The 27,044-nt window shown below is 37.5% G+C and overlaps 1 protein-coding gene across 9 annotated transcripts in view; it reads right to left on the bottom strand.

Moving 5' to 3' along the window:
• Positions 1-27,044, bottom strand: part of LOC109044839 (calcineurin-binding protein cabin-1-like) — an 84,930-nt gene that overhangs the window by 56,167 nt on the left and 1,719 nt on the right. For 4 of the 9 annotated variants that reach the window (XM_042762747.1, XM_042762746.1, XM_042762751.1 and 1 more), the window contains 24 exons: positions 26,921-27,034; positions 26,665-26,799; positions 26,334-26,514; positions 25,533-25,662; positions 25,258-25,407; positions 24,074-24,483; positions 22,345-22,516; positions 21,953-22,083; positions 20,810-21,027; positions 16,536-16,656; positions 16,276-16,463; positions 15,944-16,075; positions 14,345-14,542; positions 12,876-13,118; positions 12,602-12,755; positions 12,384-12,496; positions 11,463-11,615; positions 7,348-7,554; positions 7,118-7,263; positions 6,766-7,045; positions 6,514-6,678; positions 5,105-5,194; positions 4,237-4,421; positions 3,564-3,814 (listed from right to left, as the gene is read on the bottom strand). In XM_042762747.1, the coding sequence (XP_042618681.1) occupies positions 3,564-3,814; positions 4,237-4,421; positions 5,105-5,194; positions 6,514-6,678; positions 6,766-7,045; positions 7,118-7,263; positions 7,348-7,554; positions 11,463-11,615; positions 12,384-12,496; positions 12,602-12,755; positions 12,876-13,118; positions 14,345-14,542; positions 15,944-16,075; positions 16,276-16,463; positions 16,536-16,656; positions 20,810-21,027; positions 21,953-22,083; positions 22,345-22,516; positions 24,074-24,483; positions 25,258-25,407; positions 25,533-25,662; positions 26,334-26,514; positions 26,665-26,799; positions 26,921-27,034 (4,267 nt within the window). The remainder of the gene's footprint in view (positions 1-3,563; positions 3,815-4,236; positions 4,422-5,104; positions 5,195-6,513; positions 6,679-6,765; positions 7,046-7,117; positions 7,264-7,347; positions 7,555-11,462; positions 11,616-12,383; positions 12,497-12,601; positions 12,756-12,875; positions 13,119-14,344; positions 14,543-15,943; positions 16,076-16,275; positions 16,464-16,535; positions 16,657-20,809; positions 21,028-21,952; positions 22,084-22,344; positions 22,517-24,073; positions 24,484-25,257; positions 25,408-25,532; positions 25,663-26,333; positions 26,515-26,664; positions 26,800-26,920; positions 27,035-27,044) is intronic. The other 5 variants (XM_042762752.1, XM_042762753.1, XM_042762749.1 and 2 more) reach the window with 4 other exon arrangements.

Below are 27,044 nucleotides of genomic sequence, written 5' to 3'. Positions count from 1 at the left end.
AACCACATTATTCAGAACAACCCTCAAGAATAATCTCCCTTGCACATGTGAGCCACGGCAGACACGTTGGTCAGATGTCAGTTTGCACACAGAGCAGTGCAGAGTGCATTGTGGGAAGTCTTTGTTGAATCAGGGAGCTGACCCATCATGCATCCATTAAGAAGCAGCAGGTGGGAAGCAGGTCAGAGGCAGGCAGAGAGGGAGCAGGCAGGAGGCAGCAGGGAGACAGGGAGACTAAAGCAGGCCATGGGAGCAACTGAGGAACATGGGCAACATGTCACAATGTTCACCTTTAAAAATCACACTTTAAATCTGCAGCAAGCCGCTGTGGTTTCAGTGAGGCAATGACACGAGGCCAGCCACAAAAAAATTATTAAATAAACAAAAAACATGAAAATAATCAGAGCTGCGCTACATATTATTAGTAATATATTATTTAGTGGGATATATTATTCACAGATAACTGGAAAACTGAAAATAATTATCAACACAGAGAGAGTAAATAACAGCCTATAAAAATGCAGTACCCATCTTAGAGGTCTTGCACTGTTTCACTATTTTTTCAGCAACTTACGTCATGAGCGCTCAAGCTTAAATAAAGCATCCAGGACCATTACCACTGCATTCCATTAGCAATTCATATGCTGCAATTCACAGATGACTGAGAAAATAAAAACGATTACTGACACAGAGAAAGTAAATACAGCTAATAAAAAAAAAATAAAAAATAAAAAATAAAAACAGTACATCTCTTAGGGCTCGCTCACACATGAAGCGAGTTCTTGCACTGTTTCGGTTAAAAATAAACCATATTCCATTCCATTAGCAATTAAAGATCACACCATGTTTGAAAACCCCCTTATTTGTGAGTCTGAGGTTTTTCACATTCTACTAACTGAGACCTTTCCTACTATATACGACACAATTATATGATTTTTATGTTTTTACCAATTAAAATGAAACACTTTACACTAATTTTTCTTCAATTAAATAAAAAATTCACAGTTAAGAGTTGGTCACACTGTCTAAACGGATTTAGTTTCAAAGCAATACTTATTTTATGTGGCTGTTTTTATCAAATTAGCTTATTACACAGTCACTTTAATTAAAAGAGGTAAACTACTAAAGTAAAATTATCGGTATCTCTCAAAACAAGCAATTATTGTTACTGACCCAGAAATACTGGTGACTCCCAAATAAGATAAAGTAACTTTAAATGCAGCAGGAATCTTTTTGTGTGTGTGTGTGTGTGTGTGTGTGTGTGTGTGTGTGTGTGTGTGTGTGTGTGTGAGTCTCTTTTTTTATTTCTGTTGCTTCAAGCTGGGTAATCCTGATAACAGCAAAATCTGAGCTGGTCTCCATTGCTTATTTTTTACTGTAAAAAAAAGCATTATGAAATATTTTTTAAATACATGACTATATAGCTACATAATATATACAAATTAAAAAAACAATGCCCATTGACAGCCATGTAAGCCACATGCTCTTTAGCCTAAGCTCTGATGAACACAACACAAGAGCGGAGAAGTTTAGTCCCTGACAATCCACCTAAAGACTGCAGTGACTAAATCTAAGAACTGTGTTTCACAAAATGAACACACCAACCTGAAACTGACTCCGGCAACTAGGCCAACACCACCATCTGACACAGTTTCAAAAATACTGACTCCATTTCTTCAAAACACACAGCAATATTTAATCAAGTGTCCTATACAATGTCCCCTTTCAAGCTACTACAAAAAACATCTGAAACTCAAATATCCCATGTGAATTGAAAATGAATGACTTCTCATTGAAAAATTGATTTTAACATTATTTTGGAATAATAGTTTTGTTATGCTGGACCTCTCAAAAGCATGGCTAAACCTGAATACTGTACTCCACTTCTAACCTAATTCATTTAAAATGTAACAAATTGCCCAACCAGGTTACCTACACCACAAGATCAGCACAGAATACATGATTTACTGGGTGAACAAGTGCAAAGCACATTCATAATTCGTGCAGGAATGGCAAGCGCAAATAAAACAGTGAAAAACACAAAATGATGGAAAATCAGTGGATGTGAAGGCAATTCAGCAGCGGAAACAATGTAAAGAATGAATGTAAACCATTCTGATTTCATTACCTGTAGGGGTGACCCTAAACAGTCGACGATTCGATGCTTCGATATGAGGAGCCCAATTCGACTACCAATCTCACAGCCGAATATTGGCAGAGGTGTTATGATCATGCCATTTTGGCTATATGGGGGTGCTCAAATGTCTGATTTCACATAGAACTACCGGTTTTCTCCCAATAAGTTAATATACAGCCTATAAGATAAATAAAAATCTGAAAAGAAAGAGGCTTTAAATATATATTCTAATGTGCGTGAAAAAATCCAGCCACCCCTTTAGTTTTATGTTTCACTTTCCATAACCCGTGACCGACAGAGAAGCATCTTGGCGGAATTTAAAAAAATCTCAAACAATACACAAATTAACACATACAAAATGAAATACTTTAATTTACTTTTTCGATCAGGTAGGGTACAAGTGATTTCAGAACATTTCAGCCGGTTTATATATATATCGTGTATAGCCTTTATTATTTACCTGATATAAGATGCATTTGGTTGAGTAGCGCTTCATTGCAGTACTAAGCTGATTATCTTTCATCAGGACAAACAACAATGCATAATATTAAAAACTATGACTGGGACTGTCATATACATAACATTATAAATGAGAACACTATTATAATAAAACGCTGTGAATTTTTAGTTTAGTTGCCGTTTTTTTGCACGTTGTTTGTGAAGAACGTGCACAAAAGAAGTTCATTCAGAGCCGCGCAGACAAGTTCCTGCATTCGGGGGATTTTGTGCAGATAGCCTATAAGTCGTAACATTAACGTTATGTTGAATAAATAACGAAGCATATTCTATATGAGATAAATGAGGAGTTAAGTCCCACTGATTAAAAACCGCGCGCAGCTCAAAACAAAAAGCAGATCATTGATATCTACTATCATATACATAAAGTTGAGAGCAGTATTATAAAAATTTTTTTGTATATTCTAGGGTTTCGCTGATGTTTAATGTTAACCTGTTTAATCAAAACATTATTTTTGTATCTGCGAGGCGTCCGTTACACATTTAACCCGTGCGTCAGTAATTATGGCTGTCGAATGTTTGACGTGACTCTTGTTAATGTATTTTGCCAAACATATGATTCGACTATCAGTCGAATATCGGGCAAGATTCGAAAATTCCGATTCGACTATGAAAATCCTTAGTCGGGGACACCCCTAAATACCTGAAGGCAAGAAATGACAAAGTGTAACTGAAGCAGAGCGAATAAAGAAAGGGGGAAAAAATGCTGAGACACTGTAAGCAATGTTGCCCATTTTCCCATGATCCTCTAAGGCCTGGTGCAGATGGTAAGAAGAGGGGTGGGAGGAGATGTTATTGTACACCAGAGCCCATAATTCAATTTCATAGCGGTGAATACTGTAAGCTTCATCATCCTCATTCCCCGTGCGTGAGTGAGTGAGTGAGTTATTCTCTGGCCCTGGTACTGTACCGTCCTGCTGCTGCTGCTGGAGCTCCTGCCCCTGCCTGTGCCTCTGCTGCAGGCTTTTACGTTTGATGTAATCGTGGTCGACCGGAGTGACCGCGTACGTGGGAGAACTCGCACCTGCCGCACCGTCGCCAGGCACAGTTGTTGTTGGAGCCACCACAGAAGTGACAGATGAGGTGGCCAATGCTGCCGGACAGGTACTCACGCCAGCCGAGGAGCGCGAGTCTTCATCGTTAATGGATGGAAGCTTTTCCCTGTTGGGAGGAAAAAATTATGTTAACAAAACTAAAACACGGAAAGAATGTAGGGTTCTTTTAACATCGTTAAAGAACGTGTGCTCTCACGTCAACACAACAAGCGTTGTGGGGCTTTTGTGAAAGTGCATCTGAGATCAACGTGGAAGTGAAGAAACTGTTGAATAAAGTAGTTATTTTTGTGCACAAAAAGCACTGCCATCGCCTCATTAAAACAAAGGCTGAAAGGTTAACTTTTAGCTTGCTTCTAATTTCTTCATGATCTTGTGCAAGACTACAGTGTGTAATATCAGCGATGGCAAATCAGGCTCCTCTTTTTAAAGGTTTGTTGATATACAGTTTGTTGATAAATCAGAATCTAAGTCTATGTTTGACCATTTTAAGCCCTCCAAGCCTAAAGATTAAAAGGTTTGTGGTCATACTTGTCATTGCTGGTTTTGGACGTGGTCTTCTCCTCTCCGCGTGCAAAGGGTCCGACGGCAGCTTCGGCGAGCATGTTGAAGAACAGCTCATAATTCAGAAGCTTCATTTGCTGCTCAGACTGTTCACCATCATCTTCCTCATTCTCCAGCAACTTCAGAATGGTGGCGCCCAGGCGGAAAAACAGCTGACGAGACGGAAGTAAGAGAGGAGATATATTTTTTGGAAGAATTCAAATGTAACTTGTGCTCGATTGTTTTTTTCATAGACCAGGAGTACTTGCAATACACTACTGTTCAACAGTTTGAGGTCAGTGAAGAAAAGAAATTTAAATTTAAAAAAGAAATTAATACTTTTATTCAGCAAGGATGCATTATATTGATCCATGTAAAGATTTTAACATGGATACTAATTTCTTTTTTAAATAAATGCTGTTCTTTTGAACTTCCTATTCATCAAAGAATTGTAAAAAAAAAAAAAAAAAGCATTGTGTGTATCATATTTCCACAAAAATATTAAGAGGCGCTGTTTTCAATATTGATAATAATAAGAAAAGTTTCTTGAGCAGCAAATCAGAATATTAGAATGATTTCTGAAGGATCATGTGACACTGAAGACTGGAGTAATGATGCTGAAAATCCAGCTTTGCATCACAGGAAGTACATTTTAAAATATATTAAAATAGAAAATTTCCAATTGTTAATTTCCAAAATTTCAAAATTAATATTTTACAATATTACTGTTTTAATGTATTTTTGATCAAATAAATGCAACCTTGTTGAGCATAAGGCTCTTCTTTTAAAAACATCAAAACTGTAGCAACCCCATCTTTGAATGGTAGCATACAATGAGCCCTATTCCACTACATACCTCTAAGGCCTCCATGGCGAGGTCAGGTGGGTTGTGGTAGTGGATTTTGCGTGGGTATCTGGCTGCCTCCTCATGCAGGTAGTGTGCGGACTGGAGAAAGATGACACAAAGGCTGTAATGAGATGCGTGTCTGATTGTTGTGCGGTCAGCAGCCACTTTCACACACAAAACCCAGCAACGGCTTTACACATTTTACACAATTTTATCCACAAGGAACTAACTGAAAGGTGAAAAGTAGGCATTTCATACCAGAACAGAGTCAGACCTGAAAGTGAGTCTGTAGTCAAGTGACTAAAAGTACACTTATGTCAGAGTGTCCTAATCATTCTCAAACTGCATCACTGAACTGTTGGCGTGTTCGATTTATATGTTTTCACACGTGGCTGATTTGGAGCAGATTTTGTTCAGGAATCTTGCTAGTTTTTTTCTTTAGTTCAGATCATTTAGGCATATATAAACAAGGCAATCGTGCTCGGATCCATGCCTGAATAAGTTGCTGTCAGCCTAATTGACAAAGAACTCTGGAGCGGTTCGGTTGAACCAAGAACATAAAGAGATGCACTCTGACCAATGAGAGAATTTTTTTTTTACTCTGGGTACATTTACGCAATAACAATGCACTAAAAACGTAAAAGCTTTTCCTTAGCATTTTTGTAAAGCTTCACTTATATACGACAAACAATCCCAATTCACACAGATCCGCGAAAACAGCTAAAATGCTATATTATGTATGCCAGGCCACTAGATGGCAATGCCACTTTGTAAAGACACTGACGCATGCCTATAGACTGAACAAGTAATACACATGTGCATGACGTTTTTTTGTATTAACATGGAGATGATAATAGTATCATTTTAAAAACTTGCACTTTGAAACCATTTTCAAAAGTCTGCACTATGAGGCACTCAAATGCTGTTATTGTGTAAATGCACATAAAAACACAAACCGTTTTTCCGTTTTAACTTGAAAACAATGTAATCTAAACACCCCCTCACATGTGACACATTATGGTATGCTTTGATCCAAACAGACTTAATTAAACACTCAACTGACTTAACCAAATAGACACTATTGTCTTTAAGAGCTGCTTTACGGCAGAATTTGAATTATCTTCATAGTTGCATTTCCAAAACTGATTCTGATGCTTTCCTGTTTATCTCTGTGAAGCTGCTTTGACACAATCTGTGCTGTATAAAGCACTATAGAAATAAAGGTGACTTGAATTAACTTGAAGCTAAACAAACCAAAAAGAAATGGCAATTTTGTAACAAATAAATCTCCTGTTTTAGAACAAGGTGAACAACCTACAGGTCTGAAAACGCTACTAAGTAACCCTAGTGATGGATGTCACACATTCTCAATAGCCAATCAGATTATCCAGCAGGCCAGCTGTAGCCCAGCTCATCACCATTTTGTACAGCTGCAGGTAGTCTTTGGGCGGGAGTTTGCGCTTCTCAGCAATCTTCCCCATCATGTAGTGAATGAGCCACTCTTCCTCATCACCGTCACAGCGAGAGGCGCTCTGAAAACACTGCGACGCCATCTCCAACATCGAGTCTCTGCGCTCTTCCATCTTTAAACACAAACAAACAGTAGCTGACACAAATCCTGAAAGTTTAACACGCACTCATGTCTCTCTCGCTCTCAGATGAGTCTTCACCTTTACAAACAGAAGTACCTGTTTGATCAAGTCAGCAGGAAGTTCATGTTTCCATTGTTTGAGCTGTCTGGAAGCGAAGGAGTGCAAGGCATAGGACATGGTACCGTACTCGATCCATAGGGAGAGGTTGGAGCTGTCTATCTCCAGAGCCCGTTTGAAACAGGTCAGCACAGCCAGAGAGTTTTTCCAGATGGGTCCGTCACTCCTGAGCTCATTGGAGTTCAGCTTGTCCTGGATGCGACTGGCGCGTGCCAGTGCCATGCCTGCCCACGAGTCAAACCTGGAGAGACAACAGTCACCTACAGCTGAATGCATTGATGGTAGAAACTTCAAATGTAAAACTGTCACAGACCTGTTGGGACACATGCAGATGTCGTGCACGTAGAACTTGATGGCTTTCGACTGCTCTTTGTTTTTGAAGTGGTAGTCCGCTAGCAGGTAGTACAGCTCGTTAACCACAGGGGGCGCCGGGGACGCTCCTTCCGGAAGCGCTGGCACTTGTAGAAGGAGAAATGCTTTTAAGTGACAGATGAACGGATAAAAAAGATCTAGATGAAGGGATGAAAGTCGATGAGCTCATACCTTGAGAGCACCTCCTTCGATATAGGCAGACACGTCATCTACAGAGAGCGTCGGGCCGTTGTTACGTGGGATTATTCCAGAAAGCCTTTTAAGCAGGTTGGCAAGGTCAGCAGAGACCGTGCTGGTCTTATAGCTGTCAAACTCTGGCAAGGTCTTGGGTTTAAAGTATTCAAACATAAAGACGGCATCATCCCAATGAAGCTCCACCTAGATCAGAGATGGAGAGAGAGACACAGAAAGAGACCGGAGGAAAAGAGAGAGGGAGAGATGTAACAATACCATGTAATCAGATTCCAAAACTAATAGAACTTGCATTCTAACAGATACGCATAAAGTAAAAACAGAAAAAAACATCCAACCCAAAAGTGCTGTCCAACAATAAAAGCAGATAATGTATGCATCAGAAACATAATAATCACAAGTTTGCAGAAAAGAAATAAACGATAAATTTTTTTTTCAAAATTTTTACCAGCCAACCAACCACAAAACTGTACTTTTTATAATTTACATATATGTATAAAATATTTTTTGATTATTAAATTTTTTTCCCCACATATTTAACATTTTTATCAATTATTTTGATTTTACTGAATTATAATTTTGTCTCTGATAATGTTATTTTAAACATTTTTTTAATTTTTACCATCAGATATTACCATGCTAATTTTGGTCACTGCATGTAAGTCAAGGAGAATTTGCTAAACACACATGAATGGAAAGTTTTTTTAGGATTTCTGTCAATCCGTAAGTGAGAACAGACTCTTTTGTCCCCCTCAGAAGTAACAGTAATATAAACAACGGCAGGCATGCATTAATATCCTGCAATTTATTTCATTACCAGAAGTATTTGACTACACAGACGAGTGACAAAAGACAGAATTATCACTTATCCATTGGAACAAAAAGCAATTTCCCCGCTGGCATTATGACAAAGTTTTGGGGAGAAATGAGCTGAATGTTTATAACAGGGCCAAAAAACAGTGCTGATTAGTTTTGATTTATAGCACTAACAATGCAGCATCAGATAAATGAAAGAAACCTACAAAGAGCATAAAATCAGATTATACTGAATTCATTCAGAGAAGAGAAAGTGGCTGGAATTCAGGATGAGTTATGAATTGAAACAAACTAATTTGTTCAGAAAGCCAGGATCAAGTAATTTGTCCTGATACTGATTCTATTCTACAGCATTTGTAATTACGCTCCCTTTTAAGATCGCATGTATCCTTTGTGGATTCAACATTAAATTTACCCAAGATTTAAAAAAAAGAAAAAGAAAAGAAGAATAAAAACTGATTATTCAGCTGAGAAGCATGCAAATTTTCATAACCAAAGCTAAAAACGAAAATCACCACCAACACTGACTTTTGTCCTTTTCCTCCAATGGTGCTATACCTCACAGCTCCACAGACTAAACACAGTTCAAAATTTGCTAGGTGTCTGCAAAAATCTACACCACATGGTCCGTTTCCTCCAGAGACACAGAAATAGATGCAGAACACCTCGGTATTGTACTTTGGTGGTGTGTACAGCATTTCCTGTGTACAGAGCAGTGCTGCATAATGGGTGTGTGGGTGGCTAAATGATCAATGTGCCTCTTGCTGCCAAAAGATAATCAATCACTGAATTATTGCTGAATCAGACCGCCAGCTCATCTAATCCAACATCCACCTACAGTACCTTCATTAACACAGGGACAGGTCTCCTTCTCTCTTTAACATAGCCAAGCTAAAGTATTACAGCTTTACTTACAGTTTTTTTCCAACACATAATGGGTTAGCATGACAGTAGTCATTATTATTATTATTATTATTTTGCATCATTCAGTGCTGTTCAGTGGGCAGAAAACGTGAGTGATCACATAAAATGTATTGAGCGAGAAGAGGCAGAGAAAAGCAAGTGAATGAAACCACATTTTCCTTCACCGTCTTTGCAATCAAGCAGAATTTGGAAGTTGATTCAGTTTAATAAATTAAATCAGATGGATTGATTTTGTGAAAAAAAGTCTGCCGGAGTCTAATTTGTTCCTAAATCAGCACAGACCTGACAATATATTATATTAATATCTGGGTCACAAATCAAGAATGCTCTGCCTGTGCCCAACAAAAAAAAGCCATTCAGCCTTTTTCAATGTGTTTTCAGTTTGATAATGACAAAAATTGTATTGCCATTCAAGTTGTTTAAATGTTCCTGTTAGTAGTTTATACTGTTGCTAGCTAATTTATTACAAGGGCAGCTTAAACCCTAGCTTAAAGGGGACAGCGGATGCCCATTTTCCACAAGCTGGTGTGATTCTTCATGAAACGACTGTAACATACTTTAGTTAACATTCCTAAATTGTCATGTAAAAACAACATCCTTTTTACCTTTTCAGAACCAGCTCTGTTCACAGCGACTCATTTCAGTGCATGTCTCTTTAAATGATAATGAGCTCCGCTCACCCCGCCCTTCTCTTCCATGGAAGAGGAAAGGCAATATGCAAATAATAATAAAAAATATAAAGTGTGAGACTTCTTCTTCTTACTTCTTCACAAACAGTGGGTACTGATCCATCCTTGAGTTTTAACTTTTTAGCAAAACCTGCCTTGAATTGTCCCTCATTCAAAGCAAAGCAGTCTGGAGTAAAATGATTTGCGCAGACATAAACGAATTTAGGGGCATTATCATCAAAACTAATCCACTGCGTCCTCAGTGGCTCTAATGTCAGGAGAAAATTATGAATCTTATGTTGACTTTTACATCCAACTACAAAACACCTGCATTCCTTACGAGAAAATGGCAGACAGTGTACAACTGGCTGAGGGCGGAGATATGCTAATACAGGACAGTCCATCAGTGGTTGTGGGAGGGGCCTGAGCAATATGACATCATTCTGCTCAGAAACTCAAAACGGCTTGATGATTGAGACTTTTTAGGTTTTTGGGGGGATAAAAAAAAAAGGAGTGAATGGATTTTTATCATTGTAGGGGGGTTGTGTTCACACACTGCTGAGACACATTTACATGCAAACGTAATTTACTGTATTTGCTTGCTACAAACGGTATCGGTTCTTGCATGTCAAACAAGCAAGTTTGTGCTTATGATTACCATATTCGATGTTTGTATGTGAATAAAAAGCCTATCTGTTCCATTATATAAAGTGATCATGTCTCTTCAGAAGACATGATTAAATCCCTCAAGTAAGTTCACATGGATTAGTCTTATGATGAAGCATGACATTTCTAGTTCGCGTGGACTTTCAATGGTTGGACAAGAATTATGAGAGAACATTACAAATATATCCATTTAAGTTCTGTCGAAAAATAAAAGGCATTTGGGCGAGTAAATCAAAATAATTTTAATTTTTGTGTCAACTATCCCTTTAAAGAGACTGCACTGGCTACCAGTTGCTGCTAGCATTAAGCTCAAGATATTAATGCTTGCATACCCAATGGACACATGCTACGGTGTCTACATCCCCTCCAGAAGCCTGAGGTCTGTGTATAATGGGATACCATGTCATACCAAATTATTTTCCAGAACCTTCTCATTCACTGTTCCTTGTTTATGCAATGATCTTCCTAACACTATCCATACAGCTGAAATCCCTGACAATATTCAAGAAACAGCATAAGTCTCTTCCATCTCTTCCATGAGCACTTCATGGCATCCTGCTGAATCTTAAAAAACCCCTTCTATGCTGTCACTATTTCTTATATTCCTCCTTGTCCCATCTTGTACTCTTCTAGACATTGGTGAAACTTTGTATTGCTAGCACTTCTCGTGTTATTGCCTCGTTAAGATGAATCACTTGTTGTGTTCCTCATTTGAAAGTCACTTTGGATAAGAGTCTGCTAAATGAATGAATGTAAATGCAAAACAACATTCAGATTCATTGGTTATGTGACATATTTCCAAGCGAAGCAGGAAAATATACAGGGTTGTATTAGTGATGAATACTATTTTACTTTATCTGCACTGCCTTGGTTATTTGAACAGAAAAGTTTTCAGATGCAGAGTAGGCTATGATGAAAGTTTTTGAAATTTTTTTTTTGATGAATTGTGCACATCAGTGACATTCAGAAAGTTAATTGTGTAAAATATGCTCATATCATTTGTCATTGTGAGCGTGTTACCTGTGGGGCAGAATGCTCCTCCAGGTATCGGGCTTTGCTCTTCTTGCTCGGGTAAGCATACAGGCAGAAGAAACACTGCTCAAGTGCCGTCTCCAGATCTTCTTTATATGGCAGATTCTCAGGTCCTGAGAGCTTCTCCCGCAATACACGCACTTAAAACAGATACATGATCATTAGACAGCAGAACGTCTTCATTATTAAAGCAAAATACTGTTAAATGGTGCTGTGCATTATTGTTTCAACTACTGTTCAAAAGTTTGGGGTCATTTTTTTTTATGAAATACAATATTTAAAAATATATAATATAATATTTAATATAATATTTGTATTAGTGGGAGTAAAGACATTTATAATGCTGCTAAAATATTTCTACTTCAAATAAATGCTCTTCCTTTGAACTTTCTATTCATCAAAGAACCCTGAATTTTTTTTATCACATTTCCACAAAAATATTAAGCGACACTGTTTTCAACATTGATAATAATCAGAAATGGTTCTTGAGCAGCAAATCAGCATATTAGTATGATTTCTGAAGGGTCATGTGACACTGAAGACTGGAGTAATGATGCTGAAAACTCAGATTTGATCGCAGAAATAAATTACATTTTAAAATATATTCAAACAGAAAACAGTTATTTTACATTTTAATAAAATTTCACAATATTACAGATTTACTGTATTTTTGATCAAATAAATGCAGTGTTGGTGCATATAATAGACTTTATTAAAAACATTACAAAACTCTTACCTTAAACCTTTGTTTAAATGGTTGTTTTTTAGATATATTAGTTGTATTCAGAATAAATGCAGAATTAAATAATACCATCAGTGTTTAAAAAGTTCATGTAAAATATTAAGGAATGATTAAAATGATTCATAACCAGACAAACATGTATCAGCATGATATTGCATGAGACTTACAAAAAATTTGAGTAAAGTGCCATCAGAGTTGCAGCACCAGGAGCGACGGCCCAGGTATTCATGCGCTGTGTTCAGAAGCATGAGGGAGGAGGGCAGCAGCGGAGTATCATCCTCTACAGAACACAAACACACACAGCTGTGTCAACAACACTGGGAAACACTAGGACAGAGTAAGATTATCGCTTCACTGAAATGCTGTTATCTTTCTTTATTCATACCATCATCATCCTCATCTGCGATGTGCTGCCGCAGCATGCAGTCAAAGGCTGCCTCTTCCTGTTTGATGAGGCGGTACAGCAGAATCCATGGCAACAGTGATGAGAAATGAGCCTCTTTGGGGTCATCAGGTAAGACCATGCTGTTGGCTATCAACTAGAGAATGAACACAAAAACAGCCATTCTTCAGTGATCATGCTGATTAGCTGATCAAGAATCATTTCTTGTTAATATGATCGTATAGCAAGAAACCCGCCCCCATGAATCCACACAGACCTGTATGAGGTTGTTGGCGAGGCGTGGTAGGTTTGCGGGTCGTGGGGTGTGACTGAGCAGCTCAGGTTTTTCAGTGATGCAGCTTTCGACTCCCTTCAGCAGGGCCGTGACGGTGGACACCCAATCCTCCTTGGCAGAGGGGCTGCTGGGTAATCCAGAGTTCAAGTGCTGTATGGCCTCATTGAGAGACACTTCAGATGTCTCGAGGCAGGAGCTATAGTCTTTCAGCTGCAGCAAGGAGCTCTGGGGAGAAAGAAAAACAAAGACGGATGTGGAGTCAACAGGTTAAGTGTCTGAAAACGCCACACTTTTGTAGAATTGAGGGTTTGAGGAGATGTTCGGTCACATTTAAGACAAATGGGATATTGCACACGTTGAGTAAAGCTACTCATTATTCCCATAATAACTAGCTTTTAACATGCTCGCTCTATCATTTTGAGCTCTGATATGAATTGAACTGATCCACACAAAGTATGTGGGAAAAATATGATGTGTTTATGAGACAATGCGGTAACAATTTACTTGAAGCCCGTATACACAGCAGTACAAAGGTATTCATAATGGCTAATTATATATACTGCAACGTATAATACACTCCCTTTCAAAAGTTTAGAGTTGGTTAGAGACTTCTTTCAAAAACATTTAAAAAGCCTGTATTTATTTGATTAAAAATACACTAAAAGCTGTAACATTGTCAAATATTGTTACAATATAAAATAACTTTTCTATTTGAAAATATAATTTCTTTCTGCAATGGCAAAATTGAATTTTCATTACTCCAGTCTTCAGTGTCACATGATCCTGCAGAAATCATTCTAATATGCTGATTTGGTGCTCATTGTATCAACAGATACATTTTGGATTCTTTGATTAATAAAGTTCAGAAGAAAAACATTATAATTTTTAAATAAATGTAACAGTATAAATGTCACATTTGATCAATTTAATGTATTTTTTTTTTTTTTCCGAAATGTTTAGTGCATATTTTCTAAAATAACTGTAAACACAATTATAAAACATGATAATATGTTACATACTCATAGTTATATTATTAAATAAAATTGTTCACACCAAAATGTTAATTGTTCTGCTTGCATATTTCATTAATGTTTATGTTCCTTTAAATATCTACTCCTTTAAAGAGCATAACACATAAAATAAAACATGAAATCATAGCATTTATTATACTGTTCACAAGGGATAAAGTACTGTCAGCTGGTCATTATCGTAAAGTAAACACTGACAGAGTGATCAGAACCACAGACGTAAGCTGAGGACTCTTGAATTATCATGAAGGGGCTTATTTTGCATTAATGACTGTACATCATGCTGCTTATAACAAAGCTACATAATAAATAAATAAATATTAGGTCACATGAATGATTTATAATGCATAAATAATAACTTTGTGATGCATTATACATACAGGCTTCTCAGAAAGTGTTGATGAGAATGCTTGTGTGGTTTACCTGCAGCAGTAAGAGCTGTGCTGGTCTCTCAGGAGCAGAGCTGATGTAATCTAGAGGTTTCAGTCGTGCCGAGCCGGGGCCAAAGCTCAGTGTGGGCTGCAGCAGACGGACCACAGACTGGTAGTCTCCTGTGTCGAACAGTCTCTGGATCTCCTCTAGAGACTGACATCGCTCTAGAGACTTCAACTTCTTCTCAATCTAAATTTTATATATATACATATATATATATATATAGAGAGAGAGAGAGAGAGAGAGAGAGAGAGAGAGTCATAATTTGACCTACTTTATTAAAACTGTCGTTCAGGTGCCATCAATAACAGAACCATTAACAAAGTGTAAGTGTTTCATGATAAAATGTGTGGAAACACTATGTTTCTCTTTCTACTCAACTGACTGATGAATACATATCTGAACAGCACTTAAGACTCTTGACTTCTCTAGTGTATGAATGCTATGAAATAGGGATGCACCGATAGGATTTTTTGGGGCCGATACCGATACCGATTTTAACAAACACTTATTGGCCGATACCGATACCAATATTTGTCACTTCCTCTCTTATTTGAAATTTTGGCATCAAAATAGATAGTATTTTGATCATATTTAAATCAGCAAAGTTCAAAAACACCTGCATTAAATTATACTAGCAGTTTTATTGCTGCATCATCAAATGATTTCTAATGAACATGGATTGGATCCATTTAACATTCAGCAGGCCTACATAAATACAACAGAACAAAGATACATATTAAATAAACAATGCTTTTTAGTTAGGTTTACCAGTTTTCAGGTACAGAAATAAAGTAAACAAATGTAAAATAACACTTCACTGTATAAATTAAATACATAGTAGTCCTTCTTTTTTGTAACAGACTTTATCATGATTAATCTTCTAATTTGTTTTTGTACACATTTTAATATTTTTGTTAGTTTAAATATGTAAGAGATCTCCTTTACTAAGGCGTGACTCTTATTTTGACGATTTTCTAGTCCACGGTGCTATATGGGTAATGAAAACACACAGTTTTTCGGATTTAAAGTTTGTCAGTTTATTAAGCACCCCCTGAAAAGGCATGAGATCTGTATATATTTGTTTACTGTCAGTTGTAATAAGTGTTTTGTGTAATTCACTGTCTTGACAATAATGCAACTGAGAGAGAAAGAGTTCTCGTGCTGTGTTTTGTTTAGCTCATATGGTGATTTTTTTTTGGAGTGAAAAAGGACGCAATAAACTTAATAAAACATCAGTAAAGTTTTGGTCATCATTCAGATGAGGTCCGCTACACTAATGAAAGTTACAAAAGTTATTTAGTCAAGAATAGTGTGCAAACTTTTGTCTTTAGTTATTTGATTAGCATTAAAGTGCACACAGCAGTGCTAGAATTATGCAACAGACATTATACAGCTCACTGCCTTCACGCAGTTAATTAATAAACCATCAGTTTGTTATAATCTGCCTTTTTCCTTATATAGCCGATATGCCAACAGCAAACTGAGGAAATATCGGCTGATAAATATCGGTAGCCGATACATCGGTGCATCCCTACTATGAAACAGAGGTGACAGCGTCTTGAGAGATCGATTTCTTTTGTACTGTACCTCCTCTATAGAGACTGCATTGTCCACACTGAGGTTGGGCAGGAGGATGGTGATTTTTTCCATCTCACTTGTCTGACCTTTCAGCAGACCGACACACATGTCGTAACACTCCTGCGCCTCCTCCATGTCACCCTAAAGCATAACATTAACATTCATGCATACAGGGGAAAAACTTCACACAAGTAATAATTATTTAAATATAAACTGTAATTTCTCTAAATATACTCTTATCTATAAACATGTTGGCACCAGTCAAGATAACCAAGTGTTTTGATATGATACAATTGGTGTTTTAATAGGCGATTCTGTGTCTAGAAACTGAGCTCCATTACCTGAAAGGCAAGGTATCGTGCTTTGAGCCAGTGAACTCTGACGGCGAAAGAGAGCCAGTCGTCTTCAAACAGATCTCTCTGAGAGGAGGCCATGGTCAGAAGGAATAAATCAGTCTGAAAGCGGGTCTCTGGACCATCAATGTCCCCACAATCCCTTCCTGAACCAGACATGGTCTTCCTCTGAGACACTGTAAATATGGGCACATGACTTTGGTGTGATTGCTTTTCACAATTTGTGAATTATAATTGCATATAAATACCTGATGTCAAACATAACACAGATGTCTGACTGTTTGAGACGTTCTTACTGTTCTTGGCCTTCATCATGGACTTCTGCTCCAACTGCAGCTCCAGACAGCAGAGACACATCAGCATCATTTCCTGTTATATAACAGACAGTATAATATGTCTTAGATGCACTGTATATAAAAGCACACTGTGGTCAGACCTGCAAACATCTATTACATGTGACTGATATGTACATGCAATCGAATTGTTGAAAAATATTCCGTTTTAAAACTGTTAGTAGAATGTAAACTAGAAACCCTCAACCACAACTGTGTATTTAACTTTGTTTTAGAGTCACACCTAGGAAATAACTGGTATTCATTTACAGTTAGACAAAGTGAAATTCTTCACGTAAATAAAAAAAAGTGTGATTGACAAAAAAAAAAAAAAATATATATATATATATATATATATATATATATATATATATATATATATATATATATATATGAATCAGGCACATCTACTAAAATTTAATGAAATATTAGCAATATGCACTACAAAAACATTAAAAGTTTGAGGTCAATAAGATTTATTTTTGTTTTTTTGAAAACATAAATACTTCACCAAAGATGCATTAAATTGACACTAACCGTCAAGTTTGGGGTATGTAAGATATTTAATTGATTTATTATTTTTAAAGAAACTCAGAAACAACACTTTAAATTGACAGCAAAGACTTTAACATTGTCACAAAAGATTTCTATTTCAAATAAATGCTGTTTGAATGTATGTTCATCAAAAATACTAACATGTACCACAAAAATACTAAGCAGCACAAATGCTTTTAGTGTTAATAATTAGAGCCTGACCGATATGGTTTTTTTTGGGCCCGATACCGGTATTAGGGAGTAAAAAAAAAGGTTGATATCGATATATCGGCCGATATTATTTGTGTATATTATAGTACAGTAGCAGTCAAAAGTTTGGACACTTTCCCATTCGTGTTTCCAAACATTTGACTGGTACTATATATAGAATACAGTATATGCATAAACAGAATATTTAGATATATATATATATATATATATATATATATATATATATATATATATATATGTATATATATATTGATCAAACAATTGTAATGATGTGACAGATTAATGGAGGCAGGGCATTTAACAATTAAACAATAAACTTTATTATACAAAATGGGTCTGAAATCAGTGCACCAAACAGTTAAGTTGAAGTTTATTCAACTTTAATTCAATTCAATTCCATTCAACTTTATTCCGTTGAAGTTTATTTCACTTCGGAATATTCATTCATGGATTTTTTTGCTACTGTCTTCACACACGAAACTTACTAAAGAAGTGTGAAGTGTGACATAATATACCTCTGTAAATAAATACAATATAAATTCACGTCTTGCACACTTGAATGCCCTTTGAATGTAACATGTACACAATTCCAGTTGAAATAATGATGGAATATCATGTGAAGTCCACTTCGCAGGGCACTTACGGTCGAATAAGACAACGCTTGAATGCTGCCTGAACAAGAGACCTCCTTACTGAAGTGAAAGTGTTGACTGTAAGGCTGTGCGATTAATCGAAATCGAATCGCAATCGTGATTTGAGATGTTGCGATTTGCTAATCGCAAAAGCCTGCAATGTGGACGCGATATTACTCTGTTCCAGAGCACATGCATGACTGCCAGCCTTGAGTAACAGTCTTACTAACCAATAGAGTGAGTGCACCTCCATTCTCCCCAATCAGCACTGCTCTAGCCAACTGCGTAAACACCCACCATTAAAAAAAAACAAAATAACGATCGCGTTAGTTGAGACAGTATGCGATTATGGTGTCTACCGGGTCAGATCGATAGTTAAGCAAATTAAAACTAAAGAAAAACATATGTAATGTAATCTTCTAAACGACAGACAACGAACAAAAAAGGTAATCTGCAAGAGCTGCGTAACAATGCATATCAAGAGCTCCCTTATCGGGAACTGTTTTAGTACTAGGAGAATAAAAGATTAGCCTACACTTCGTCATACTCATATTCTAGGCAGAATGTGAGTCTGATACTGCTCCAGTTGCACTTGAATAGACATCGTGTCTTAACCGAACCAGTAAAAAAAAAAGAAACTCCTGGCCCTCAATTGGATAGACCTACAACCAATCAGAGCAACGCAGGAAGTGACGTATGTTGAGCGACGCATAGTTGTCAACAGAGTTCAAATGTGCACGCAATGCACGCTGGAACTGGAAGAAGTAGGAAAGTATTGAGTGTAAACGATCTTTGCCGATGTTGTAAAAAGAAATTTGTAAGAATTCGCGGAGTACTTACAAGCACGAATAACTTTTTGAGAGAAAAAACAAAGGTCCATGTATTACGAACATTTCTCTGTTTAGGATTAGATCTCGACAATTATGAAAATAAATCTTATCGCATTTGTCGGCCCTGTCTCAACTTTTATTACACGGTTGCAACAATACTTGACTAACTTTAAAAAATGGAAATCGACGATAGAGACAAAGGCTGAAGAAGCGTGTTCATCTGAGGCTTCAGAGAAAAGAGATCGTGAGCCTACCTTCCAAGATGCCCTATTTTACGTAACCGCAGATAGCCTGTCCATCATCGATTAAAGCCCGCCCTGGCAATTTGATTGGCTCGGCCTTCTGGGAGCCGAGCATAATTTAATCCTCAATGGATTGAGTCCAGACCGAACTTCCCGTCCAAAAAATGTTGTGGGCGGGGTTCGGGCTGGCACCCAGGCTATAAAAGATACATTCTTAGATGTTTTGTTAGTACATGAACGTTATCTTGCACATTTTATCTCCCCAACAGATTAATTTGAAATAATTTTATAATGCATGTTCGCTATTCCCAATTCAGAAGACCGAACACACAGCCATGTCTCTGAATGCTTCTCATACTCGCTCCTCTCTTCCCCACGTGGTGCGAATCCCTCCGCGGCACGGACGAGCCGTCACACTTGCTGCACCCTCCGTAAACGCATCGGTTGTACTCCCGCGGGGATCATTAGATCAAATCTCCACGAGTGCATCTGGCAGTATGGATGAGGCTTGACGCACGTGCGCAACCTGCATCGACTCGCGCCTGGCTCCACTTTTAAAACGAATGTAAATTCAGTCTAACTGCTTGGTAATTTCACTTGGATGAAATGAAACAATCAGAACATTTTCCACTTGTTCTTAAAATCCCAAATACACTGTGTTGCATATGATATGGCTTTAATACAAACACTAAAGAAATACAGTTCTTAAGCTTTAAAGCATTTCATCCAGGTCGCCAGTAGCAAACAATAATTACTAAGTAATTATACCATTTCAAGCATTTTATCTGCATTATATGTTTTGTAAAAAAAAAAAATGTTTAAATTGGGGCATATTCGTCGATACCGACATATCGGCGACATGCTCATATCGGCCGATAATATCAGCAAAACAATATGACGGTCGGGCTATATTTATAATGAGAAGAATTATGTTCTGAGCAGCAAATCAGCATATTATAATGATTTCTGAAGGACCTTGTGACACTGAAGACTGGAGCAGTGATGCTGAAACTATGGATTTTTTTTATTACACTTAAAACACTTTAAAGTGTAATAATCATGTTAGCTCAAGATGAACGGTTTTCTTCATTCAGTTTGTTTAGTTTCTGGTCTTGTATGTTAATTGCATAAGTTCATTTACATAACAGAGAGCGTCTGTGACCTAGTTTTTGCTAAAAACACTCATTAAGTTATCTGTCTCTGTCTGATTTTCAGTAGACCCACTGGGAGAAATACAGCAAGTTCAGGTGGCATGATGAATAGAGTTTTGTTTTCAGGCAGGTGCAAGCAGTATATGTGCCAAATGATCTTCTACTGAGGAAAAAAAACTCCTTTAAGTGAACACTTTGGCTATTCCCTTCTATGCATTGATGAATAAACATGCTTCCAAGTCATTCTTTTGTTCCTACAACAGTTTTCTTTCAGTCAGTCCCACTTATGCATACTACTGGAATAATAATGTGTTTAGCATTAGGCAAAAAAAATAAAATATCAAACTGTAAGATTTTACTGAAGTGCATAGAAGAATTATAATTCCAAAATATTTCTAAATGTGAAAATACATTAAAATTGACTGTTTTTTCCTCTCAAACTGACAGTAGCCAAAACTAAACACACAGGTGTGCCCGTGGAAATCTCTTTTACTTGCTACTAAGTGCCTCAAACAAAACCATGAATATCTTTCAAAGTTGTACTGGCATGAACCTCACAAAAAGGCTCACCTTTATGTGCTGGTTGCTGGAATCTCTGAGCAGTGGATTGGGCAGCCCAGCGCTGTGTTTCCTCCAGCAGTTGAACAGATCCAGCACCACTGTGCCGAGGCCCGCTGACCACTCCTCCAGAAACTTCTGCCCCACCACTTTCAGATACCGCATCATCAGCTCCAGGATGCCGCCGTTCTGCATGTTCGCCAGAAGGAACGCATGAACGTCCTTCCGCTCTGAAGAACCATGAAGAACAGAGAGAAAAAATAAAGGTCCACTGAAGTGCCTTGAAACACCCACATTATGCTATGTGGTGACGTAATTTAAACTGAAACAGGAAGACAGGGCTGGACATATCGAGCAGCCCCACCCCTTTTTTAAATAGCCAATAGCGTTTCTGCTTGGGCCAGAGCCTTTGGGCTCGGTAAAACCGCATTTGACAGCCACAGTCTAATAGATTCACACTTTAGATTCAATATGAAACTGTTAGTGCCGTTTGTCTAACTGTTTCTTCTCCTAATCTGATCCAAATCGCTATACAATACAGCATTCTGTGTAGAATTCAAATGGGTCCGATACATTTTGTGGTATGTGCTACTCACACATATGACCTGCTCCGTGATATCGTGTCTCTGGACCGGAGCATACTGTGTGTGCGCTGCGGCGGTTTGCATACACAACACAACGCAAAACCAGACTTCTTTCGAACCAAAGGAAAGCATATTTACACTTACAGTAATCTGAATCATTCCTTATTCCCATCATTGTGCAATACGTGCATTTCAGCATCCAGAAAATACTAATTTTGTGAACAAGTGACCTATTTCAGCCGCAGTTTCAGCTTCTATTTTTAGTGTTGGGGGTGGGACATTTCAGATTCTAGAGAGCATTTGATTGGACATAAAGTTTGACGAGAAGCTGAAGTGCAGGGTGATGTCATCAAAATCGTTGATCCATATTGGCAGAAGCGAGAGACTGTAAGTTTTGAAAGTTTATATATTCTAAATGCGAATTTTGTCATTGTTTTGGAGCACCCTAGCTAATAGATAACCTTAAAGCTAACATACTCATGCTAAAAAAATAAATTATTTCATGGGGACTGTAAAAGAGAAGCATAAAGAAATAAAATGGTGACTTATAAGAAAACCTCAGTTTCTGTACCTGTTTCCATAGAGACAATGTACTCGGAAGAGTTGGATCCGCGGTTTGTCTGGGAATCAAGTTTGCTGTCACACTGTGAGTCCATGTTACTGAGACTCTCCTCATCTTCATCATCTTCAAACTTTTTCAATCTGGAAATAAAGCCAAGTCAATGTGACATAAAGGAAGACTTTTTGAGAAAGATATTGACTTTCTAAGGACATGATTGATGTCTAACATATAACTTTGTTCAGCAAGACTTCAGTCTAATGTGTTTTCACTGCTAGGATTCACTCAGCTTGACAAAACAAAAAAAAGAAACCACATGACCAACAAAATGTCTTATGGTGCATTGCTTGATATGGTCAGAGCAGGTTAGAAAAAAAGCCCTAGATAAATATTAAAATGAACACCTAGAGGGGAGGAATTTGAGCAGGAGCTCTTGGAAGTCAATCTTCTCTTCTTTCTTGCATCTGGTGTTGCGGACACGTGCTGAGCGCCTCTTCGCCGTCTCTGCGGTGTCCTCTACCACACGTTTTCTCTTAGTGCCTTTTTTCACTTTGTCATTCAAGGCAGCATCCAAAGCTGTAGGGTGAATAGCAATGACATCATCAGTGTCATACATGTCAAAACTACTGAAAACAAATGACTTGCTGACTCCAATCTTCTGAACAGTAGTATATACAGTGCCTGAAGGAAATAAGATGCATAAAGAGGTGGGTGGTGAAAACTTTTTGAATTTGAAGATCAAGGTAAATTGTACTTAATTTAAAATTTTAAAAAAGAAATAAAAAATTTGGACATCTTCATCCCGTTCAAAAGTTTTCACCACCGGCTCTTAATGCATCGTGTTTCCTTCTGGAGCATCAGTGAATGTTTGAACCTTTTTTAATAGTCGTGTTTGAGTCCCTCAATTGTCCTCAGTGTGAAAAAATGGATCTCAAAATCATACAGTCACTGCTGGAAAGGGTTCAAATACACAAAAGATGCTGGAAAACTGAAGAATCTGCAGGACATGGAGGATTTTTTGGAAGAACAGTGCTAAGTTTAACCATCGCAAAACAATAAAAATTTGTGGATCATCCAGGTTACCACATACAGTATTAAGAACCAAGGGTTCGCAAACTTTTGAATGGGGTAAATTTAATAACTATTTTTTTGTCTTGTGAACTAAACGTAAACATCTTTTATGTAAAATATCTTACTCAGGACTGTACTAAATAAAAAAATAGCATGCATTTTGTATGATCTCTCTTATTTTGTTAAAATAACTCACATTTTCTGCAAGGGGTTCACAAACTTTTAAGTAAAACTTAAATTGCAATGTATGTAAAAAGCATCTTTAAAATATGTGTTTGGTAGCCCAATAGAGTATCAATTTAATATGTGTTTGGTAGACCACTTACTTTGCGCAGTTCCAAAAAAAAACAAACAACAACTAAATGCACTAGATTATTAAACATTCTTGTTCTTGCGAATGTTGCTTTTATCAAAAAAACAAAAACAAAATTCAGCATTTACTTTGCGCAGTTCCAAACAAAAAAAACAAAAACAAAATGTTGCTTTTATCTTAAATTTCAAGGGATAGTTCACCCAAAAATGAAAATTCTATCATTAATTACTCTTTGTTCATCTGCAGAACACAAATTAAGATATTTTTGATGAAATCCAAAAGCTTTGTGACGCTGCATAGACAGCAAAGGGAACTACCACGTTCAAGGCACAGAAAGGTAGTAAGGACCGTTAAAATAGTCTCCACCGCCATTCACGAGAGTTCCACAACATTTTTGGGTGAACTATCCCTTTATAATTTATAAAATACAATATAGGTAGCAATAAAATGCATGAACATGCTTTGGCAAATTTTTAAATGTTATTTTTAAATCCATAATTCAGTCTCAAATGTCAACAGACAATCTGCTTTGTACTCCAGAATCAAAATGTCACCACAAAAAGATTAAAAATGCCTTAAAATAAAAATAAATAAATTAATGAAAAACAGTTAAGTTGGTTTTATTTTTATTATTAAGGCACTTTTGATCTTTTTGTGATAGGAATCCTCACATCCAGAGCTCTGCAACATTACAGGTGAGAGACTACATATAGGCTATGTGCATGTGTCATGTCTACATTCACACTAACCAGCAGTAGTAACCGTGGTAGCGGCGGCATCCTCAGTTCCACTGGCAGCAGTAGTGGTGACTGCGGGTGTAGTGGTGATCTCAATGACGTTCTGGTTCTGCAGTGCTCCTGCATCAGTGCTGTGTGGGGCCTGCAGCTGGACAAAGAACTCGGTGGATGGGTGCAGACTGGCACTCGGGCTACTGGGACCTGGAGCAGGAGGGGCCTGAGGTACACTGACGGGTATGGGGGGTTGAGGGGGGTCTGAAGCAGCAGTGGTGGGCGCTGGAGTGCTGGTGGGCATTTGCACAAGGCAGTCTGGGTCACGGTACATTGACAGGTCGATGCGGCGGCCAAAGTCAGGCCGTGGGACCAGGCAAGCATTCTGGTGTTTGTACATGGCCAAGAAACTCTCCCCAACGCTCTTCCACCTACACGGATAAAATACATCACACAGATATACAGCAAAATAATACTTATTCACATTTTCTCAATACGATACATATTACTAAAGAAAATATAGATAGATAGATAGATAGATAGATAGATAGATAGATAGATAGATAGATTTATATTTCAAATAAATGCTGTTTTTTAAACTTTCTATTCATTAAATAATCCTGAAAAGAAAATCTACAAAAAAAGGTTTCCACAAAAATATTATGCAGCACAATTCATTTAAACATTGATATTAAGAAGAAATGTTTCCTGAGCAGCAAATCAGCGTATTAGCTTTGCATCACATGAATAATTTACATTTTTAATATATTATAAGACAAAACAGCTCTTTTGAACTGTAGTAATATTTTACAATATTACAATTTTTACTGTATTTTTTAATTAAGAGACTTATTTAAAGAACATTTAAAAAAAAATTCCTGACCCCACATTTTTTAACAGCAGACAGTAAAAACATGCAGAAATCTGTCAACGGGTATAAATATGTGTTCTGAAGAATAATCTATAAAAAAATATTAAAAAGTGGCTATTTCTTTTATACCGTTGATGACGAGACATCAAATCATCAATTGCTTTTTTTTTTTTTTTTTATGTCACAGAAGCAGTCCATAGACATAAAAAACACATAAATGGAATTAAATGTTATTTTAATGTTTGATTAATTATTAATTTTATTAAGTATTATGATAAATGTTCACACAAATCTAGCACAAATTCTCAGTGGATTAACAGTGGCATGGACTCACGTGAAGTATTTGATGGGCTGAACCAGCTGCAGGTCAGCTACAGGATGCCGTGTGAGTTTAGCCTGTCTCTGTCTCCTCAGTTCCAGCGCTTCCTCCACAATGCTGTGGGCTTCCTCCTCATCTACATCCACGTACTGCACTGTCACATCACTGCAGCCCAAACACACGCACACACAAACTCAGGGTGATGAACATCACAGAGTTTCTACTTCAACTGTATAAACGTTGGAGGCCACATTATAAGCTCATCTGAATGCGTAGGAGAAGGTACATACAGTTTGGAGAACATCTTCATAGAGTCCCGTCTGAGGCAGGGCTGCTCTTCAAAGATCTTCTCTTTGAGTACTCGGCCCTTACTGTAGCCTGTGTCCTTCTCCAGAGCCTTACAGATGTTGTACAGGCAACCTACGGGACAAAATACAATATAGAACATAATGCTGTGACTTCTCTGCTAACTCCGAATACGATGAAAACTAGCGGCAGGAAATCAAAAAGAACTACAAACCTTTATGCCCGCAAAGATGACATAAAACAGCATTCACAACAGGAAGTGTGTGCTTGTTCAGTGGCCTTGGCTCCAAAAGTACTTTTCTCATTATATATATACACTGAACAATTCGGAAAAAACTTGGGTACTTGGGTATATTCCCTCAAAAACCTTACAAACCTAAAGTAAACTTGACCTAAAGTCACAATGCCATTTATTTTGACTATATAATAATAATAATAATGTTTATTCGTAATATTAATAATTATTATCATTAATAAGTTAGGTGCAGTTAGTGATACTACAGTAAATCCTTGATAAACTGATGGTGATTTGTAGATTTAAAGTCTTCTGACTGTCTCGTTCTCCTGTTTGTCCACGCCGTTTCATCTGGCTCCAGGCATTTGAGTGGCACGCTTCAAATAAGTAGCGCTGATTCATTCCACTTTATAAATAAACATTATATCGAACGTTTATCGATCTCTTCATTTTGTTTTATCGAGGAACAATTAAATAGCGATAATTATTGTTATCGTTTTATCCCCCAGCTCTATCTTCTTGTATGTTGCACAGAGGTTTTCTGACTCACAGCTGTAGTCACTGAGAGCGTAGAGGACCGTGATGAGACTGTCCAGGCAGGGCCAGTGGTCCGGGTTACAGCGTAAGCCCACCTCAAACGCATGGCGGGCCAAAGGCATGCTGGCCTTCCTCAAAGCCAACTTTCCCATCTTATACCACATATTCACATCTGTGGAGTCCAGCATGACAGCCTGCAAGACACACAGACAATCAGAGACTCAGCTGTGGCTCTCTCTCTTACACTGGAGGAGTTCATATCATGTTAACATTAAGTGCAAATGCAGGACAAATGATGCACCTTAAACTTTACGTTTTGTGATATGTTCAAAGTACGCATTTACCTGCACATAGAAGTCCATGGCAGTGTCTAAATCATCTCTGAGCACAGCAAGGCTGGCCAGGTTTTTATAGGTGGAGTACTTCAGCATCAGTCCAGGATGCTTGAGTCCAACTTTCTCATCTTCAGATGCCACTGCCTGAGGCAAGAAAAAAAAAATCACTCGTCTTTGGATAATAGAAAGATATAATAAATCTAAAGCTAAATAAAATGAAAGATATTCTTATTATAATGATCAGAGCTGAAGGAGTGTGCTGTACCTCCTTGAGCAGTGGGGTCTTGAGGAGCTCATGGTAGGCTTTGGCAGACTCGTCAAACTTGTCATGTTTCTGCAGATCAAGAGCTTTATGATAAAGAGCAAACGCTTCTGCCTCCTGAAATACA

Source organism: Cyprinus carpio, chromosome A8, assembly GCF_018340385.1.
Source record: "Cyprinus carpio isolate SPL01 chromosome A8, ASM1834038v1, whole genome shotgun sequence".
Lineage (NCBI taxonomy): Eukaryota > Metazoa > Chordata > Actinopteri > Cypriniformes > Cyprinidae > Cyprinus > Cyprinus carpio.
The sequence above is the reverse complement of the archived record's forward strand: the minus strand, read 5'-3'. Positions and strand labels throughout refer to the sequence as shown.